This window comes from Ipomoea nil, unplaced genomic scaffold (assembly GCF_001879475.1).
Source record: "Ipomoea nil cultivar Tokyo-kokei standard unplaced genomic scaffold, Asagao_1.1 scaffold1895, whole genome shotgun sequence".
In the NCBI taxonomy this organism is placed as follows: Eukaryota; Viridiplantae; Streptophyta; class Magnoliopsida; order Solanales; family Convolvulaceae; genus Ipomoea; species Ipomoea nil.
Genome location: NW_017618323.1, coordinates 744,657 through 764,675, shown reverse-complemented (window position 1 = coordinate 764,675; position 20,019 = coordinate 744,657). Strand labels below are relative to the sequence as shown.

At 32.0% G+C, this 20,019-nt stretch overlaps 1 protein-coding gene and 1 non-coding gene across 5 annotated transcripts; one reads left to right on the top strand and one right to left on the bottom strand.

Annotated features, from left to right (window-relative positions):
* Positions 1 to 6,989: 6,989 nt before the first annotated feature.
* LOC109193478 (pentatricopeptide repeat-containing protein At1g03100, mitochondrial) lies at positions 6,990 to 12,734 on the bottom strand. 4 transcript variants are annotated; one of them, XM_019344314.1, is made up of 7 exons: positions 12,617 to 12,734; positions 10,973 to 11,157; positions 8,035 to 10,674; positions 7,754 to 7,861; positions 7,567 to 7,632; positions 7,346 to 7,481; positions 6,990 to 7,246 (listed from the first exon to the last, which is right to left on the bottom strand). In XM_019344314.1, the coding sequence occupies exon 3, from the start codon at positions 10,598 to 10,600 to the stop codon at positions 8,255 to 8,257; it is 2,346 nt and encodes a 781-aa protein (XP_019199859.1). In that variant the 5' UTR covers positions 10,601 to 10,674; positions 10,973 to 11,157; positions 12,617 to 12,734; the 3' UTR covers positions 6,990 to 7,246; positions 7,346 to 7,481; positions 7,567 to 7,632; positions 7,754 to 7,861; positions 8,035 to 8,254. The 4 variants fall into 4 exon arrangements, with proteins under 4 accessions (XP_019199859.1, XP_019199860.1, XP_019199861.1 ...); XM_019344315.1 differs by having other exon boundaries at positions 7,346 to 7,452; XM_019344316.1 differs by having other exon boundaries at positions 7,346 to 7,449.
* Positions 12,735 to 14,640: 1,906 nt separating this feature from the next.
* TRNAA-AGC lies at positions 14,641 to 14,713 on the top strand. The gene has a single exon. It is a non-coding gene; the product is annotated as a tRNA-Ala (tRNA).
* Positions 14,714 to 20,019: the final 5,306 nt, after the last annotated feature.

Here is a 20,019-nt window from a genome sequence, read left to right as displayed (position 1 = left end):
GATTGTGGACAAATAATGTCCAAGGGGGAGTGTTATAAATATATTTAGTGGACATCATTTGTAACAGACATAACGGATGCTTTGATTGCTCATTATGTATATTTATATCCTTTGTATTATATATAGATGACACACCTTGTATCATGGTGTAGAGATGAATAAGATGATCTGCTTTCCCTCTCCATTCTCTATTTCTTCTTCTCCTTGTTTATATTATACAACAAAAACCATATAATAAAAGACATAATAAATATATGGTCTAACAATAATGTACATTAATATATTATTTTGTAACACAATTAAACTTTTCTCTCCCAAATAATCCTTATTTTTCCCCTCTAATCTCTGGAAATCTATAGAAGACTAATTGATAGGCAAATTATGCCATGCAACCATGTGCACCATGCATGGTGCACACGGTTTCAAAACGGCGATGTTTTGATTAAAAACAACGCTGTCCGACTTTATTAAAAAAAAATCATTTTTGATTGCCGTTAACGGCGTTATGTTGTGCATAATTTGAACTATATATCCCGAATTAATGAATTATATATCCACACCGATTACTAGTACTCTATTTTGGCTTATGGCAGCTCGCTGCGTCTGTGTATTCAGAATGAATGAACTATATATTCAAAATGAATGAACTATAAATTCAGAATTAGTGAAATATATATCCAGAATTAATGAACTATATATCCAGAACTAGTGAACTATATATCCAGAATTAATGAACTATATATCCAGAATTAATGAACTATATATCCAGAACTAGTGAACTATATATCCAGAATTAATGAACTATATATCCAGAATTAGTAAACTATATATCCACACCGATTACTGGTACTCTGTTTTGGCTTATGGCAGTTCGCTGCATCTGTGTATTCAAAATGAATGAACTATATATTCAGAATTAATGAACTATAAATTCAGAATTAGTGAACTATATATCCATAAAATGCATAATACGTGAAGAAGAAGTAGACCTCAGTTGCCAATGGTGAGGAAAAAAATTGATTGGTGGAGTTAAACGGTGCCACTAACGGCACTGTTACTCCACCATAGTGAAACGACGTCATTCGCAACCGTGTGCACCATGCACAACATAACGATTGCTAATTGATATGAACCAACCCACAAGTGATCCAATAAGAGTTCATAGTGGGCTTATCTTAGGGCTCATTACTACATTCTTTTTTTTTTTTTTTTTTGGCATGAATTAAAGGTTAAAATAGCCCAAGACATTTATTTTTAGATCGCTTTTTATTTTAATTAGCTTCTCTCTTAGGTTTAACTTGTGAGAAAACCTCTCAAAACACTTCTCCTTTGTAATACATCCAACATTGTTGAAGATTTGAAGTTCAATTCAGTTTGTAATCAATTTAAATTGCAATTTCCAAATTTCAACTTGCATAGTTTTTCATCAAAGCTAAGTATTTCATGTTTCTTTTGCATTTTCTTTCTTTTAATTGTGATTGCAATGTATCTTATTTCAATTAATGGTTTTATTTACATTCCAAACATGAATTGATAGATTCAAATAGGGATTTGGATTAAGCTCTTTTGGTATGGATGCTATGTGACTTGAATTGCGATGCTAGATAGTCAAATGAATTAATGACAGTTCTAGTTGTGAGTTGGTGGTTTGAATGGATTTTTGCCTAGTTAGGGCCCAACTATGCAAAGAGATACATGGATAAAGTATTGTCCCTATGAGAGTATAACAACACCACAGCCACACCCCTAACTAATCCAACTCTTCTTTGAGAAAAGGGAGTTGGAAGGAGACGTGAATCCCGTATGCTTTATTGATTGCTTCGATTTGTTTAAGTTTCCATGAGAATGGAGCTGCAAACTAATTGAGAGTCCAATGCCCACGAGAGTGGCATTGACACCTAGTAGCATCTCTCTAGTGCCCTTATTGAAGCAATACACATTCTTAACCCTAAGAACTCTATAGCATCTATGCAAAGGTAGCTTGGTTCAAGTCCTGCCTTTTCTATTTGCTTGTCAATTTGATTGTTGATTTCGTTGATTTTTCTGTACTCACATGAATCATATCTCTCTCTTTGAGTTAGGTTCCAAACACTCTATGTTGCTTAACCACTCACTATTTAATTCCACTTTGGTCCACTCCTGGAAGACAACATCCCTTCATTCCCTTACCACTTTTTACATAACTTTCAACAGGTCTTCTCGTGTGCACCTAAGGTAACTCTTTACATTGAATTTGAGAACATCTTGGGCAATAATTACTTGAACGGATTCTCATGACAAGGTTCATATCAATTTGATATCCAAGTTTAGGTTTTGTTCTTGTGTTTGTGTTTTTGTTTTTGTTTTTGTTTTTGTTTTTTTTTTTTTTTTTGGTTTTCTTTTTGTTTTTTGTTTTTTGTTTTTTGTTTTTTTTTTTTTTGTTTTTTGTTTTTTGTTTTTTTTTTGTTTTTTGTTTTTTGTTTTTTTTTGTTTTTTATTTTTTGTTTTTTTTTGGTTTTTTTTTTTGTTTGTTTTTTGTTTTTTGTTTTTTGTTTTTTGTTTTTTTGTTGTGTTCTTGCATATCTTTTGTGTTTCTTGCACATTAATCTAGTGATTCTTGTATTTTCTTTATCTTCATATGTCATTCACCACACATCTTGTTTTCTTATTTCTTGAATTCTGTCCGTTTACTAACAGAAAACTGTTCTCTATTTTTTAACTTTTCAGTTTTCATCCTCTATTTTCCATTCTCTATTTTATGTTTAGAAAACTTGTTTACTAACATTTGTTTTTTCAAATTTAATTTTTTAGATTAACGTTATAAAATTAACACAAGTTTAATTTCGAGTGATTTTTAGATCTTACATTTAAAATATTTTTACATATGTTTGGTTTAAATATAATAAATTTAATTTTTTTTTTTACTTTTAAGTCTAATTTACGTAGGATTTTTACATAAAAACTAAAAAATATATCTGAACCAATAACCTACTAAGGGCAAATTATGCCCTGGACCGGTGTCCACATTGAATTGTGGACACGGGCCCAAAACGACGTCGTTTTTTAAAAAAAAAAAAAAAAAAAAAACCCCTCATTTAGTTAAAAAAAAAAAAAAAAAAATCGCGCGCGTTTTGCCGTTAACGGCGTTATTTTTTTTTGGATTATGAATGTACAGTTATGCCGTTATGAATGTACAGTTATGCCGTTATGAATATACAGTTATGCAATTATGAAATTATGAACACAGAGCTCTAACATTATGAACTTACAATTATGAACATATATAGTGATAAAATTATGACCATGGAGCTTTAAAATTGTGAATATAGAGCTTCGAAGATTATGAATGTACAGTTATGGAGTTATGAATGTACAGTTATAGAGTTATGAATCTACAGTTATGGAGTTATGAATCTACAGTTATGAGATTATGAATCTACAGTATGGAATTATGAATGTACAGTTATTGATCGAATTATGAACAAAGAGCTCTAACATTATGAACATATAGTGATAAAATTATGAACATAGAGCTCTAAAATTGTGAACATAGAGCTCCGAAAATTATGAATGTACAATTATGGAGTTATGAATGTACAGTTATGGAGTTATGAATGTACAGTTATGGAGTTATGAATGTACAGTTATAGAGTTATGAACGTACAGTTATGGAGTTATGAATGTATAGTTATTAACATATAGTAATAAAATTATGAACATATACTCTTACAATGAAGCGGTCTGAAATTTTATAAAAAAAAAAGAAAAAAAAAGGAGATAACAGTGCCTAACGGCACTGTTACCCGTGTCCAGCAAGCATGCTGGACACGGGTCCAACGCATAACGATTGCCTACTAAGTTCACCTAAAATTTAGTTTAGATAATATTAATGATTTTTGAGCTAATATATAAATTATTATTTTTTATATATTCATTTATGAATGGTGTATATGAATATATAATTTTTACTTTGAATTCTAATATATGTGAGATTTCAATATCCGATATCCGGAGCGAATTTGTATTACGATAAAACATAACTAAAAATATTCGAAATAATAATCTATTGGGTTCAATCAAAATCTAAAACATTGTATAGAGTACAATTCTTAATTTTGATAATGTAAATAATTAATTTTGATAATGTAAATAATGTCTAAATTTAAAGTGTAAGCAAATAAGTTATGTTTAAATAAGTAAAGTGAGTAGAAAAGATAGAAGATGGTGATAAGTAAAAAAAGATGATAATGAATGTAATCATAGTAATGTGATTATAGTGACATATAACCAAATAGATAATATATTATTCTGTTTTCCATTTAGAAAACAGTTTTTAAGAGTGAAAAATTATTTTGTACTAGTAAACATGTTTTCTGTTTTCTGTTTTCTATTCTTCAATTATTAATTTTTTAAAAAATTAGAGAAAATTTCCTGTTACTAAACAGGCCTAAGTTTCTTAAATCTCAAATTTCTAGCTTGTTTCTTAGGACACATATCTTTATAATATTTTTGGTGGTAACTACCAAGCGACACTAGCTCCGGCGATTGACAACGATTGACGACAAGCGACTTAGATTCCTCTCTCTCTTCTTTGTTTTGCATCATTCACAGCGTGATAATAATTTGTTGTGTTTTGTTTTACTTCAAAGTTTGGGTTCTAGGCTTCCTAATGTTGTGAGTATTACAATCACTAGTATTTTCACCCGTGCGATGTACGGAATGAAATTGTTGTAATATATTAAGAATATTTAAATTGATATATAATTATTTAAGAGTTAATTTCACCAGAGGTCGCTTATCTTTTCTGACAATTCTAAATTTAATCCTAGACTATAGCTATTAATTATTACGATTTATTCTATGTTATAATTCTTACGTTAATATTCTTACTATTATTATTAACACTTAATTACTTTTAGATATTATTATTACTACTTAGATTATTATTATTATATTATTATTAGTTTCTTTTCAAGTTCTGTTAGTATATAATGACCGTGAGGCACAATAATAATATAACAATAATTAAATATTCTTCAATTCTATATTATTCTAGGATTTCTATTACCATCATTAATTATTCCCTAATTTACAATAATTGAATAATTTCACCAATTATAAAGAGAGATTATTAAATAATGCACGTGACAATTTTTTAATTAAAAATTTTAAAAATTCATTAATAAAACATAAGGTTCTCATAGTTTTTTCTTAGAAACTATTTAATAAAGCATTTTTTTTAGGAATTGGTGGGTCAAACCGCCTACGACAGTTTGCTGTGGATAGATCTCGAAAAAATACGCGATTTCAAAAAAACATTTGTCCAAAACGGACAACCGAGTCAAAAGTTATGCCTTGCCGAACTTTTGACACTTTACAACTTAATAAAAAAAAAAAAAATTAATTGCCGGTTCAGCCCGCGAGGCGCCCGCGGAGGAGGTTGAGTATAGATATAGATTAGAATATGAATAGTATTACACAATTTTATAATATTAGAATAGAATTTTTATTGGCTCACCAAACCCCTTCTGGTCCATTGGACTGAGTCTTCTCCTTTTTTAGGGTTGGGGATTCAATGAGTTTTATTATTTCCTCATATCCAATAATATTTATACATATATTTTTTGAGATGTGTAATTTATAATGTGTTTTTAATTTTATTCAAATTATTTTATCAAATTAATTATGTTTCATATTTTGTTATGAATAGTTTTATAAAGTTTAGATGAGTTTTTATTTTTGCTCATATCCAACAATATTTATACCTATATTTCTTAGATAGTTTCGCCTTCACTGAAAAAAAATTTTGGATCTGTCCCTACTTTTTCACCCCCTAACGGAATTCCTGGCTCCGTCCCTGTGTATATATGTTTGGTTTCCCATTATTGGACTTTGGATTCAGTTGCATGGCTCATTTAATTAAAATACTCTTACCAACCAAATCTAACTGGTAGGACAATATTTGTTTAATTTTGGTTAAACTATAAACAAGTGTTGTGCGTAATTTGGCTATAGTTGAATAGCAATTCAGTGGAAGCCACAATTACGCCGTTAGGTTGGACGGAATTGCAATTCCACAGAATTGCAATTCTCTCCTTTTGCTGAATTGCAATTCATGGGTACCCCCCTATGAATTGCAATTCGGTAGTTGTGGGAAAAAGAAAAAGGGATGAAATGACAAAAGTACCCTTAATTATTACTACTATTATTATTAAACAAGGACATTTTAGTCTTTATATCACTTCTTTCATTCCCTACCCAATAATTCTATTCATTCCTACCAAACAATGTAATTGGAATTCCTACTTTATTCCCACCTTATTCTTTTTTCACCGAATTGCAATTCCTTTCCACCATAATTTCTTACTCCCAACCAAACGACCAGTTAAGTGTTTCAATCCATTTCACCTTGCTCCTTATCTTTTCGTTGCTTATTACTTGTATTGATGAATCATTTATCGTTATCGTTGTTAATGATGTTAAGCTATGGGTTTGTGTATTTTATAGTATGTTATGTCCTTTAAATTAGAAATAATCTAGTATGTAATTAATCTAACTGAAGTGTGAGAATGAGTTATATATATACATAGTTATTCTTAGGATTGTATTCATTTGCATAATCTAGTAGTCAATCTAACTGGCAAGATTAGATGATCAAATTGCTTTATGCACTACAAGAAAAATGCACATATACAACAGTTTATAACCGTTGTTGTAGGGTAAAATTTCTGTTGTTAAAACCAGTGTCGTTGGTATATAAGACAATGATTTTTAACCATTGTCTATTGTTTGTTGTCAAAACCTGTATTCTCGATAATTTCAAGCATAGACAACGATTTTAACCGTTGTCTTATATATCAAAGACAACGATTTTAAACCGTTGTTTTTAACCTGTTTAGATTTTAAGCATAATCATATAATAAAAACAATTTATCCAAACACCATCACCAAGTCTAGATACACTCATACACAATGTTCAAAATACACAAGAACTAATCACCAATTCTAAATACTCCAATAAACAATTCCAATCACCAAGTCTAAATGTTATCCAAACACCATCACCAAATCTAGATACACAATGTTCACAATGTACAAAATACACAAGAACTAATCACCAAATCTAAATACTTCAATGAACAATTTCAATCACCAAATCTAAATGTTCAAAAGCATACCTATTGTATATAACTTGATACACAATCTACCCATTCAGAACGGCCTTCACTACATCACTCTTCGAGTCAGCATTGGTGGCATCCCCTGCCTTGATAGTCAGCAAGAAGGCAAGGACAGTCCATGAGCCTAATTCATCATAATCTAAATATAATTGAAAAATCACATAACCATGATATGGAATGCGTACATTGATTTGTGGATATTCTGATGCATTATTAGGTGAAGGGAATTTGATTGATCGAGTCAAAACATCAAAAGCTTGGGAAAGAGCAATTCCAGACATAATGCATGCTGCTGGAGCAAGTAACAAGCATTAGATGGACCTGTACTTTCAGCAGAGAAAATAAAACATGAATATTGAGCTTAAATATGACATAATTAAAGAACCACTTCTTCTATCATCCTTACCATGACACCATAAAAATATACTGATGTTACAAGATAAAGAACCACAAAAGTGGCAAAAAAACATGCCTGCAAGTTGAAAAACAAATTACTGAGGAAGAAAAGAGCAATAAAGGAAAAAATGATTTTAAAAAACAAGGTTGATACATTCTTAATTAAAATTGAGCTAAGTATATATATGCATACTTACAACAATACCAGCAGGAACCAAAAATGCCAATACGTTTATGTCCATAAAGTAAGAGGGCCATGTAGGTGGCTGATGTTCACTAACACTGGCAATGATCTTGCATAAGTTCTGTCTCAGTTTATAGAAGAACAACAGGAAAACTGTTAGATAGCAGCTACCATCGCCCTAAAAAAGGGCATAGTACTATACTAGTTCCATAAAGATGAACATATACAGGAAAATAAATGTCAATAATTCTAGAAATTATATAACAAGCAATTATTCAAAAGGTTGAAGGGAACCTTGCTAAATTCTTCATCTTTCGAGCTTTGAGAAGGAGAGATTGCAGTGCCATCATAAATGCCACTCTACTGATGAAGACATCTGATAACCACTTGGTGATCTGATAACAGAAATCTTCTTACTCCTCTCATGGCTGGGTATAGGATTTTTCACTTGATAATCCCTGAAGAATGTAAGAATCGTGACCAGGGTTCTGAAATTCACGAAAGAATTGCTTCTTCAATGTAGACCCACCCATCTCTTAAAAGCCAAAGCGGCTTCTCGTTTTTTTAGCTGGGATTCTGTTTGGAATTTTGGAGCCTTGCCTTTGTAGAGTGTTTTATGGTACTTCAAGAATAGTGCACGATACTTGTACATATCGATAAACATGTTATCTTTCTCCATCAACTCCACAACTTCATTCGCTCGTGTGAAGAACCCACCTCTCACGAATGTATAAAGCACCGCGTCCAACAGCTCCTGATCAAACTTCATTCCACTGGAATGAGCAATTGATTTCATTTGGCCCCATAATTCAGCGACCTCCACATATTGTCCACCAATAGAAGCATAGCCAGTAACCAACGAATGAAATGTTTGTGCATTTGGCGCATGCCCCAAACTCCTCATTTTCTTAACAGCCTTTTCAGCATCTTGCATCAGCCTCTTTTTGCAGAAAAAATGAATGACATTATTCCAGTCATGAACTCCATAATCTACTTTTTGCCCTTCCTTTATTTCCTGCAAGAGCTTTGACATTAAACCGGCTTCGCCACCATCTGCACATCCTTTAACCAAACTCTCAAATTCTTGATGACCAGTTCTTGGAATTTTAGCTTCTTTCATCTCCCTGAACAATTGAAGGGCTGATTGAGTATCTTTTTGAAGCACCTGTGATTCAATCAGTACGTCATAACAGCTTGCATCTAGTTGGACCCCAGCTCTACGAGCATCTCGAAGCAGTGATGAAACCTCTCCTGTCTTTTTTTCTTTGCAGTATGCTTTCAGAAGAGAAGAATAAACTGAAGAACCAGTCTTAACACCGGCCAAGCGCATTTCATCAAGAAGATCATGAGCCTGATCTAACCACCCAAGTGAAATGCACGAGTTGATCACTTGAACCAAGACTGAATTGTCAACTGAAACTGGGGAATCTTCTTTCTCAGCCTTGATTAGGAAGTTCACCAGATCCTGAATCCTGCCAGCATCGAGGAAAGCCTTTACTAATTTCACATATATTGTTTCTGTTGGCTGGAGAATTCCACGCTCACTAGTTATCAATTCTTTTTGGTTTTGCAACTTGACCACCAACAAATCAAGTAATTCTTCCGTGTCAGCCTGAAGTTTTAAAAACCTCCTGTCTCTACAGAAATCTTGATAAGATAAGATCTTTTCTGATTTGTCTCGATTTCCATTAGTTAAATCTCCCCCAGATACATGCATAGGGTTTGATGAATTCCTGCAACTTTTAGAGCTGTCAAACAATAAAGAAGCCACACCAAGAGAATTTTGAGCTCTCTTTGCCTTGCGAAGCATTTCTAGGACCATGTGGGATGCAGATTCAAGATCTCCAAAACTCAAATGACATGCAAGTAGACAATTATAGAACTGTCGAAACTGGATATCAGTTAGGTTATGCGCCTCATCAATGTGTCGCTTGAGCTTCTTTAGCTCATCCAACCGTCCATTTTTCTCATAAATATGAGCCATGATAATCAATAAGGTTGTGTCAGCTTTCACATTGATTCGAGGCATCATGTCAAGAAGCTGCTCCGCTTTTCTGGTTGTGCCAAAAAGAAGACATCCAGCTACCGCTATGTTAAATGAAGTAATATTAGGCTTCATAGCAATCAGAGGTGCATTAATCTTTTTACGAGGGTCAACTCTCCCATCTTGAAACAAATAACCTATTTCAAGAACCAGTTCAACCGCAAGATAAGCTCCAGCAGCAGTTTGTGACATATAACCAATGATTGCAGACCAGGCACCCACTGGTGGAAAATGCTCCATCTCAACAAGCTTCCTGACCAGAGTAGATGCTGGAATAGGCAATCCACACTTCGAAAGTCCCAAAGCAAGGTACAACAAACTCTCTTTCTCCAATAAACTATTCTTGTCCTCCTCAAAGATTTGCTCAACCAAGCCATGAGCCTTCTCAAGCCATTCAACTTCTAAACTCTCCACGCAGGCTGCTAGAAGTTTGTTCAGAATTGATTTTCTAGGAAACCCAGCCATCCAGATATGTCTTTCCAGCAACTCCCAAGAATCAACAAACCTACGTTCATCAATTGCACGTTCTAACTCCTCACTCATTTTACCAAGGTCTTGAGCCTGGACAAGGATAGTCCCACCCATAGTCGAAAAGGATTGCAAGTTTTGAGATAACAAATGCTGAAACTTAACCACATTATGCTGTTTATTTACGTTGATTAATGACAACCCAACTAACCGATTAACAAGCTTTAATTGCCAATCACCATGATTCTGGCATCCATAAAGTTTACCACTAGAATTACCAAGAACCAAACTAAGTGAACCAAAAGCGAATTTTGCACTCAGGTGGCTCAGTTTCCTAATAGGTACCATCTTCTCGAAATAGCATTGCTTAGTCCCTCAGATTTTACATTAGCTGAAGATCTTCCTAATACATAGAAATTCGCCTATGAAGAGGTAAAAGCAACACATACATATTAAAAAGTTCTAATATCAGACTGCAAAAACAAAGTGAAGTGAAAATCTATTTTAAAACGAAAACAAAACAGATATCTTTTGCTGTAAACTAACGTATAAATAACTGAAAGAGCAAAATTGAAATGTAACAAATTAAGAAGACAGATGACAGTATTTGCTTTGTTCTTCTAAAAGGAGGTGAAGAGCTATAAGCAAACACAGTAGAATTTTTTTTTTTGGTTAACAAAAGATATTTCAACTGAAAGTAAGAAGAAAAAGACGGCTGACCTACGGCGGAGGACGGCGAGTTGAAGCCGCCTGAAGGCGGCGATGTCGGAGAAGAAGTAAAATCTGATAAACTCCGTAGAATTTGCCACATACCCCCCAAAAACAATTGAAATTAGTCCGGCCCGAACTTACTGGTCCTAGTGGATCGCTTATCTACACACAACCTCAGGCCCAATCACCTTGCACTACAATGACTATATTAATTAGTGACCAAGAAAAAAGATTTATGGAGATTGTTATTTAAGATCATAAGTACGTCTAAGTTTAAATAGTAATTATTCATATTATAATTTTATTACTTTTCTATCTTATTACTTTCAAAATGACTATGCTTTATTGGACTCTATACATAGATAAATCTTTAAAGTGTATTTTTTGGGACAAATATGTTGATTTAATGCTCTCACTTGTGAACCACTTAGACCCTGAACCTGTTGTGTTGATAATTCAAATGTGTTGTGCAAAGATATATAATGGTAAATATTTAATTTCATCTTGACTTGTGATGCTTTATAAACGACTATCATAAATTCATAAATATAATTACCTAAATTATATTACATTTCCAAAATTCAAAGAGAATTGCAATCAATCAGGTGATTTAAAACAACATTAAAATAGAGTTTGATTTCAATTTTTTTCATAGCTTAATGCCTTTTTAAATTATTTCTCCTTTTTTTTTCATATTTATTTTAGTATTACTCCGTACTATAATTGCCTAAATCATATTACAATATTAAATTTTTAAAGATAATTGCATGACAACTAAACCATCTATTATTCAATTAACTGAGAATTATGGTAAATATTAATGGTGATCATTATTTTGCAACGTTTGTAACAAACATATTAATGTCTCATTATGTATGTCATTATTATTCTATATTATATATGTGTGTAATCCATTTTGTAAGATGATGCTGATGAAATGAAATCATGTATCTCCCTTCTTCCCTATCTATTGTTCTACATTTACTTTTATATTGTTGATTCAGTCCTATAACTCACCGGTTAAGAGCTAAAGGCCAACGGGCATACCAATTACAACACATTAAACCATCTTATCCATGCTTTGCTTCAGTATCTGGGTATGAATATCTGTAGTGCTATATTCATTACCATTTTGTTATAAAATGCAAAATTTCTGATGATTAGTTTTTTTTGTTTTGTTTTTTTTTTTTTTTTTTTTGCAAAATATGGATCATATTCTTATTTCTCACTATGATATTCATTACTCTGTAGTCTGTACACATTTTTTTCTCTCCTATACTACTATTTCGGCAAATATAATTTCTTTAAAAAAATTGTATACTCCTTGAACATTGCTCATCTATCTTCCGAAAATAAATAACAAATTTCATGCTGTATACATATTTTTTTCTAAAAAAAAAAACAATCTTGTATATATATATATATATATATATATATATATATATATATATATATATATATATCAAACTGGATCAATTTGTTTGTATCTATCAATCTGTGTGTTCCAGTTTGTATATATCTATTTTATTTTTTTTGAAATCTCAATTTTTTTTACAAAAAAAAAAAAAAAAAAAAAAAAAAAAAAAAAAAAAAAAAAAAAAAAAAAAAAGAAGCAGTATAACGAAATCGAAACGAAAAATCATCACAACCTACCGTTTTTTACAAACCAGCGCCTCTGGTCTCGTTTTCTTTTCTTGCGCAGCGCCACCGGTCCTAGTATGCTGCGCCTCTGGACGGCCAAATGTTGACAGTGGTTTGGAATCTGAGGGTCTGCACGTTGATGACTGATGAGGGTTAATTTTATTCATTGTTTTAATTCATTGGACCCAAGCTTTGGGCCCAGTTTACAGTTAAAAAATAAAAAATTAAATTTATATGGTGACAACTAGATACCACAGTTGTTATATTATAGACCGCGGTGCATAATCGATTACGCACCGCAGCTCATATACGGCGCCGTTTCTTTAAGTAAAGAAACAGCCCGCCGTTAGAGTTAACGGAGTCCGTTTGTTTGGTGTATTAAACACCAACTGACACTACAGTATATCCAAACCGACACTGCAGTTATATCAAAATGATACTGTAGTTATAATGAAATGAAACTGCAGTGTATATAAACTGAAACTGAATAACATTTCACATATTTGAGTGTATATTATACAATGAAACTGTAATTATATCAAAATGATCATGTAGTTGTGTTTTAATAAAACTATAGTGTATATAAAATAAAATTAAATAACATTTTCACATATTTGAGTCTATAAATATCGAATGAAACTATAGTTATATCGAAATGAAACTGTAGTTGTGTTCAACTGAAACTGCAGTGTATACAAAATGACACTGAATAACAGAGTTACTTTTTGCAAAAGGGTGCGAAACGGCGGAAATAAACACTGTTAATTTTCATTTAAAAAAAAAGACGCGCGGTACATAATATAATTTGCCGAGATACCAAGTCTTACTAATTATTCCATAGGATTTTATAAGTGACAGTTTTTAACCTTTTTATTTTTCTTTGAACCGATCAACGACTATAGATAACATAGACTCGTTTATTTTTTTGTGATATGTTAGTAGCTAAAAGTTTAGAATCACAATGTAAATTTTACCCACTGCACACTTTTAGATAATGACTACAAACTTTTTCATAAATTAAAATATAACTTATCATTAATTGTGGATTTGATAACAATGGATACCTCACTACCTAGGGACTCCCTTAGAAGCATTATTGAGAGGTGCAAGGAGTGGATTAGCAAATTAAAGACGGGAAGTTCACAATCAAGCATGTCTACCGTTCTGTAAATAGAACCAAGTTGCTAACTGTGTGGCAAAGGTGGGCATTAACCAACATATAGTAGTCAATGGTGTGTTGTTAAGGAACTTTGGTCGGAGCATTTCAACCTTTACAAGAAGATTGTTTGGGTGTTCTGACATGACGTCCTGAGTAATACTTAGGGTGATGCTCTTTAATTTACTTTTCTATTGACCTGCGAATAGAATTCTCTAGAAAACTAGAAACAAAATAAATTTATATATAGATCGAATAAAACTCGATCAGGCCATTGAGATAAGCTAGTCCCAACATTTTATGACATTTATCGTTTTTCAGTTGTCATAATACACGTTTCAATTTTTTATATTTGTTTTTGTAGTCTACCTAACATTACAATAATGATGTGGACTTCCTATCATCTTGCTTTAAATTAAAAAATATATATAATTCGTCGCTCTCAATGTATTGATATAAATATATAATGGATGAAAACGGACAATTAAAACTTACTTTTAGCTACAAAAACATGTGTTCATAGGATCCAGAATATAGTTCAGTAAAGTCGGAAAACTTGATTTAATTATCAAAAAAAAAAAAAAAAAAAAAAGTCTATGATGTCACATGCTAAGACTTATAAATTCAGATGATAGAGTGCTCCCTTAGCATGCGAGAGGTATTGAGATCATTATCCTGCATCTCCACTTTTCTTATTTTATCCCCGTTTGAAGAAGTTTCACTAAAATAAGATTTGGAAGTAAAACAAGCTGGAAGGGGATGTAGCTCAGATGGTAGAGCGCTCGCTTAGCATGCGAGACATCTTCATTTTTGTTTTAATTTTTTTTAACTTGAAACAGAACATTCTCCATAAACAATAAATCCTAATTTCAAACAAGTTGGGGATGTAGCTTAGATGGTAAAGCGCTCGCTTAGCATGCGAGAGGTACGGGGATCGATACCCTGCATCTCCATTATTTTGCCTGCCTTTTTATCCGCGTTTGAAGAAACTTCAAGAAAGAAACAAAAAGGTAGTATTGGGCTGAACCAAATGCACAATATGAAAGGAAAAGCCCTCATTGCGCTTACATGTCTTTTTAATTTGTTACCTCTCCCATGCCAATCATGATTCCGGCAAGAGTGTATGGATCCTAATAAAAAGTACATTTTTAATATACTTAATGTATATTAATTTTGTACTAAATGTATATTATACAGTATAATATACATTCAATACACAAAAAGTATATCTCCTGAATACAATGTACATTATTTTTGTACTCAATATACATTATTTTTATACTGAATGTACATTATTTTACAGTATAAAAAATAAGGTCCACACAGCTTGTGTCGGCCATGGCCCACACAATAATTATTGCATTATTCGGCAAATTATGTTGTGCATCCGTATGCACCATGCATGGTGCATACGGATGCAAAAACGACGTCGTTTTATTAAAAACGCGCGTCTCCCCTTAAAAAAAAATTTAGGTTCGATTCCCAGCAACAACATATGAACTAAAATTCCAGAATTGATGAATTATAATTCCAGAATCGATGAACTATAATTCCATAATCTATAAACAATAATCCCAGAATCTAATCTATGAACTAAAAATTCCAAAATGAATGAACTAAAATTCCAGAATCTATGAACTAAAATTTCAGAATCGATGAACTACAATTCCATAATCGATGAACTATAATTCCAGAATCAATGAACTAAAATTCCATAATCTATGAACTAAAATTTCAGAATGAATGAACAACATAATGTTGTTGCTGGAAATCGAACCTGAATTTTCTTTTTTAAGGGGAGACGCGCGTTTTTAATAAAACGACGTCGTTTTTGCATCTGTATGCACCATGCATGGTGCATACGGATGCACAGCATAACTACTCGCATTATTCCATGTACCATACTCCATAGATTTGTGTGAATCATAAATAAAAAGTACATTATTTATATATATAAAGTACATTATTTTAAAGTATATAATTTTTTTTATATATATTATCAAATAATGTACATTCAGTAAAAAAAATTAATATACTTTTAATATATTAAAAATGTATATTGCATTCAAGGTCCACACAATAAATTGCCCTCCCCCGCTTTTAATTTGTTTTTTTTTTCCCCGAAATATACTATGATGCATGCATGTTAAGTTATAGTTATAGGCCTTATTTGATAATAAAAATGTTAACAAGCATATTTTATTAGTTATATATAGAGATATTTTTAATAAAATTAATTGTTTAATATTAACAATTAACATTCAACAAATTATTATAAGGATATGTGTACGTACAATAATAAAAATAATAATAATAATAATAATAATAATAATAATAATAATAATAATAATAATAATAATAATAATAATAAATCTTCTTTATAATAATGAAGAAATAATAACTATATATCAAAATTAAATTAATAAAAAATATAACAACAAAATTTATGAGATAAATCATTTAAAAATTTTAAAATGGGGAGGTTTTAAATTCAAAGACTCCCCAATAGTCAGTTAAATTTGTTATGTATAAGAGCATTTGGGAAAAGTTTATATATATATATATATATATATATATATATATATATATATATATATATATATATTGTATCAGTAATTGCAAACCTTACACAAATTAGCATTTTTAAAATTTTTTTGAACCAATAAACTAGTTACCAAATATGTACTTTAGCTACTTGACTTACTCAAACAAGTAATGTGTGTTAAGCAGCTAAAACTAATCCAAAAAGTTATTTACTAAAGAAGGCCATAATTTTTCACTAAATTAAATTTTAGTTTGTTAGTAATAAATTTATATTCCAGTATATATTTCAATGCCTAGCTTAAAGTGTTATGAATCGCCTCCCTCATCCTTTTAAGTAGGGAATAAGATGGAGATTTTGAAGCAATATAGGTTTTTTTTTTTTGTTAGACTAGAAAAACGATCGAGATGAACTATAATATTAATTTTTTGTTCCTTGTAACATTCACTCATTTTAACCATATGTATATACCAAGCTCAAAATGAACCCTAACTATTCTCATTTGTCAAGGACATTCCATGTAATACTTTCATGCAATGTCAATTCAACAATTTAATTACTAGTTACTAATTTACCACCAAAAAAAAAAAAATTACTAATACTAATTAATTCATTCGTTATTACAGCCCACCCCACTTAATTAAGTTCCCAGATAAAACTATCATACACTAATCTTATTGTGTGTATGAGTTTTTTTCCTCTTTTTTTTTTCCCCTCAAAATAAGGATCTTGTTGAATAAAAAAAAAAAAAAAAAATCAAACTTGAAGAGCGAGTAAAGAAATAATGTGTTGTAGAAAATGGGAGCTCAACTAAGCTATTGAAATTAAAACATGCATTAATTTTTTATTATTTGTTTTTTAAAACACGATTTACTTGCTTTACAATAAATATGCAAAACTATGGCATGAACATGGCTAACAAAATTGTGAATATAAGTTTGAATTCTAAATTTAAGGGTCACTCGTTATTCTTGCGCTAGATACTAGGAGAAAGTAAAATTTTGGACATGTCCGTAAATGCTTGTACGAATTAATTGTCGAGGGACCAAAATGAGTATTAACTCTGCTTGTACACTAGTGCCCGCAACAAGGATAATCCAGGCATGCTTCATTTTTTATTTTTTATTTTTTATTTTTTATTTATTTGGTTATTGGTGGGATTCAAACTTTGTTCTCTGCTATTGCTAACAAAGAAAAATTTATAAATTTATTTTGGATTGATTGATCAATATTATACAAGTATAAGTGATCGTTATAATGACAAAGAACATATATAAAAAAACATGGCGCAATAAATTGTGTTCATGACATATACAGATATACTAGTACTGATCTCCAAATCTCCGATATATGTAATTTGAGTGTCGAGAAAATCTTGTAACCAACACCGGAGGGTTTGCATTGAGTGTCGAGAAAACCCTTCTCATATATAATAGTTCATAAATCACATAAGAGAGATAGCTTGCACTTAAAAGAGTGTGTGGTGGGCTAAACCAAAACCAAGATATACTATTTGATGGATCAAGTTGCTCACCAAAAAGTTTCAACAAAGTAATAACACCAACACCCCCCCCCCCTCCCCTCCGCAAATTATGCCCTGGACCCGTGTCTACAATGCATTGTGGACACGAGTCCAAAACGACGTCATTTTAAGGGAAAACGTGTCATTCCAGTTAAAAAAAAAAAAATTGATTTTGTCCCTCCGTTAACAACGTTATTTGTTTGTGCCATTATAAATGTACAGTTATGGGATTATGAATATACTGTTATGGAATTATGAATATATGTACAGTTATGGAATTATGAATGTAAGTTATAAAATTATGAACACAGAGCTCTGACATTATGAACTTACAATTATGAACATATAGTGATAAAATTATGAACATAGAGCTCTAAAATTGTGAACATGGAGCTTCAAAAATTATGAACTTACAGTTATTGAATTATGAATGTACAGTTACAGAATTATGAATGTACAGTTATGTAATTATGAATGTACAGTTATGGAATTATGAATGTACAGTTATGGAATTATGAACACAGAGCTCTGACATTATGAACTTACAATATGAACATATAGTGATAAAATTATGAACATAGAGCTCTAAAATTGTGAACATAGAGTTTCGAAAATTATGAATTTACAGTTATGGAATTATGAATGTACAGTTATGCAATTATGAACACAGAGCTCTGACATTATAAACTTACAATTATGAACATATAGTGATAAAATTATGAACATATACTCCTATAACAAAGTGATCTGAAATAAAATAAAAAAAAAATAAAATAAAAAGTGGAAGAGAACGGTGCCACTAAAGGTACCATTACCGTGTCCAGCATGCATGCTGGACACGGGTCCATAGCATAACAATTGACCCCCCCCCCCATCACCCCCACCCAAAAAAAAAAAAGAAGAAAAAAGGTTGCCAAAGCCTTATCAAAATAGGTCTAATTTTGTTATCCTGTTACATTTAATGACATTGTAGCATAGTTAAATTAAAAATTCAAATTATAACATATTTATTATATTATTTTAATTGCAATTACAATTGACCTTGAGAGATCTATCTTTTTAAATTTTACCACTCTCTTCGATCAGGGACGGAGCTAGAAAATTGGGTGAAGGGGGGCGAAGAAGTAGGGATGGATTCATAATTTTTTTTCCAGTAAAGGCGAAACATTAAAACAAAAGAGATAATTTTAAAAAAATATTAAATATTAAAAAGCTATTAAAAATGTGACACCAATCATAAAACTATGTTAAAGCTATTAAAAATGTGCTCAGAAAAGTGCATTGGCTAGAGTGTTTCTCTCTCTAGAGAGAAGTCTCTCTGACTTCTCTCTAGAGTGCCAATGTCTTTGTGAGTTCTGTCCGCCGGTTTCTTCCATTGGAACGATACGGATTAACTTTGATTTCAATCTGAGTTTAATTTTGTTTCTGCCTAGTGGATTAAATTTGTGGTTTCACCGATTTTTTAATTTTGTTCACAAAGTTTGATTAAGATTTGTCGTTTCTTTGTTTTGTCCAAGAGTTACAACACTGTTCATAATCTAGATTTCTCCGGTTTGTTTGAATTTCCTCACTACGGTACTGTTGATGATTTGGCATTTTCGTAAAGGATAGGGAGACTACCGGCGTTGACCACTTCCCTTGGATTTTACGTAAATGACAATATCCTTTGGCGGTGGCTTTGTTTGGTTCGTCGACGACAAGAAGATCCGGTAACCGGTGTGTTCAAGAGATGCGGTCACGAAGGTGAGATGTTCTCTTGATGGCGGCTAGTTGCTTGGTGGCGACCTGTCTGCCTCCGTTTCTTTGGGGTATCTGACGGCCTTCTGGAATATGGAGGTGAGGGGAAACAGCGGTTCTTTTCCGGCGATTATAAGAAGGCGATGGTCAGAGGAGTTCCGGCGACAACAGTAGTGTGGCTTTTCCGGTGGCTTTGCGATGGCGTTCTTTACCCCAACCCCCTTTGGCGACTTGTGCAAGCCGGCAACTGCTCCAGCGGTGGTCTCTTTCAAGTCGTTTGTTCCGATTTACGGGGGTTCAAGGGGTGAGTTCGCTGACTGTATCACCACCCTTGAACGAAGGTATTTCTCAGGTTTCTTGCTCGGTTTGTATGATCGTAGAAGTCTTTTCCGGCGCTAGTATCACTCCTAGTGAGTTCGCCTCTTCATGCTTGATCCTTGTATGTGGTTTTTGATGCT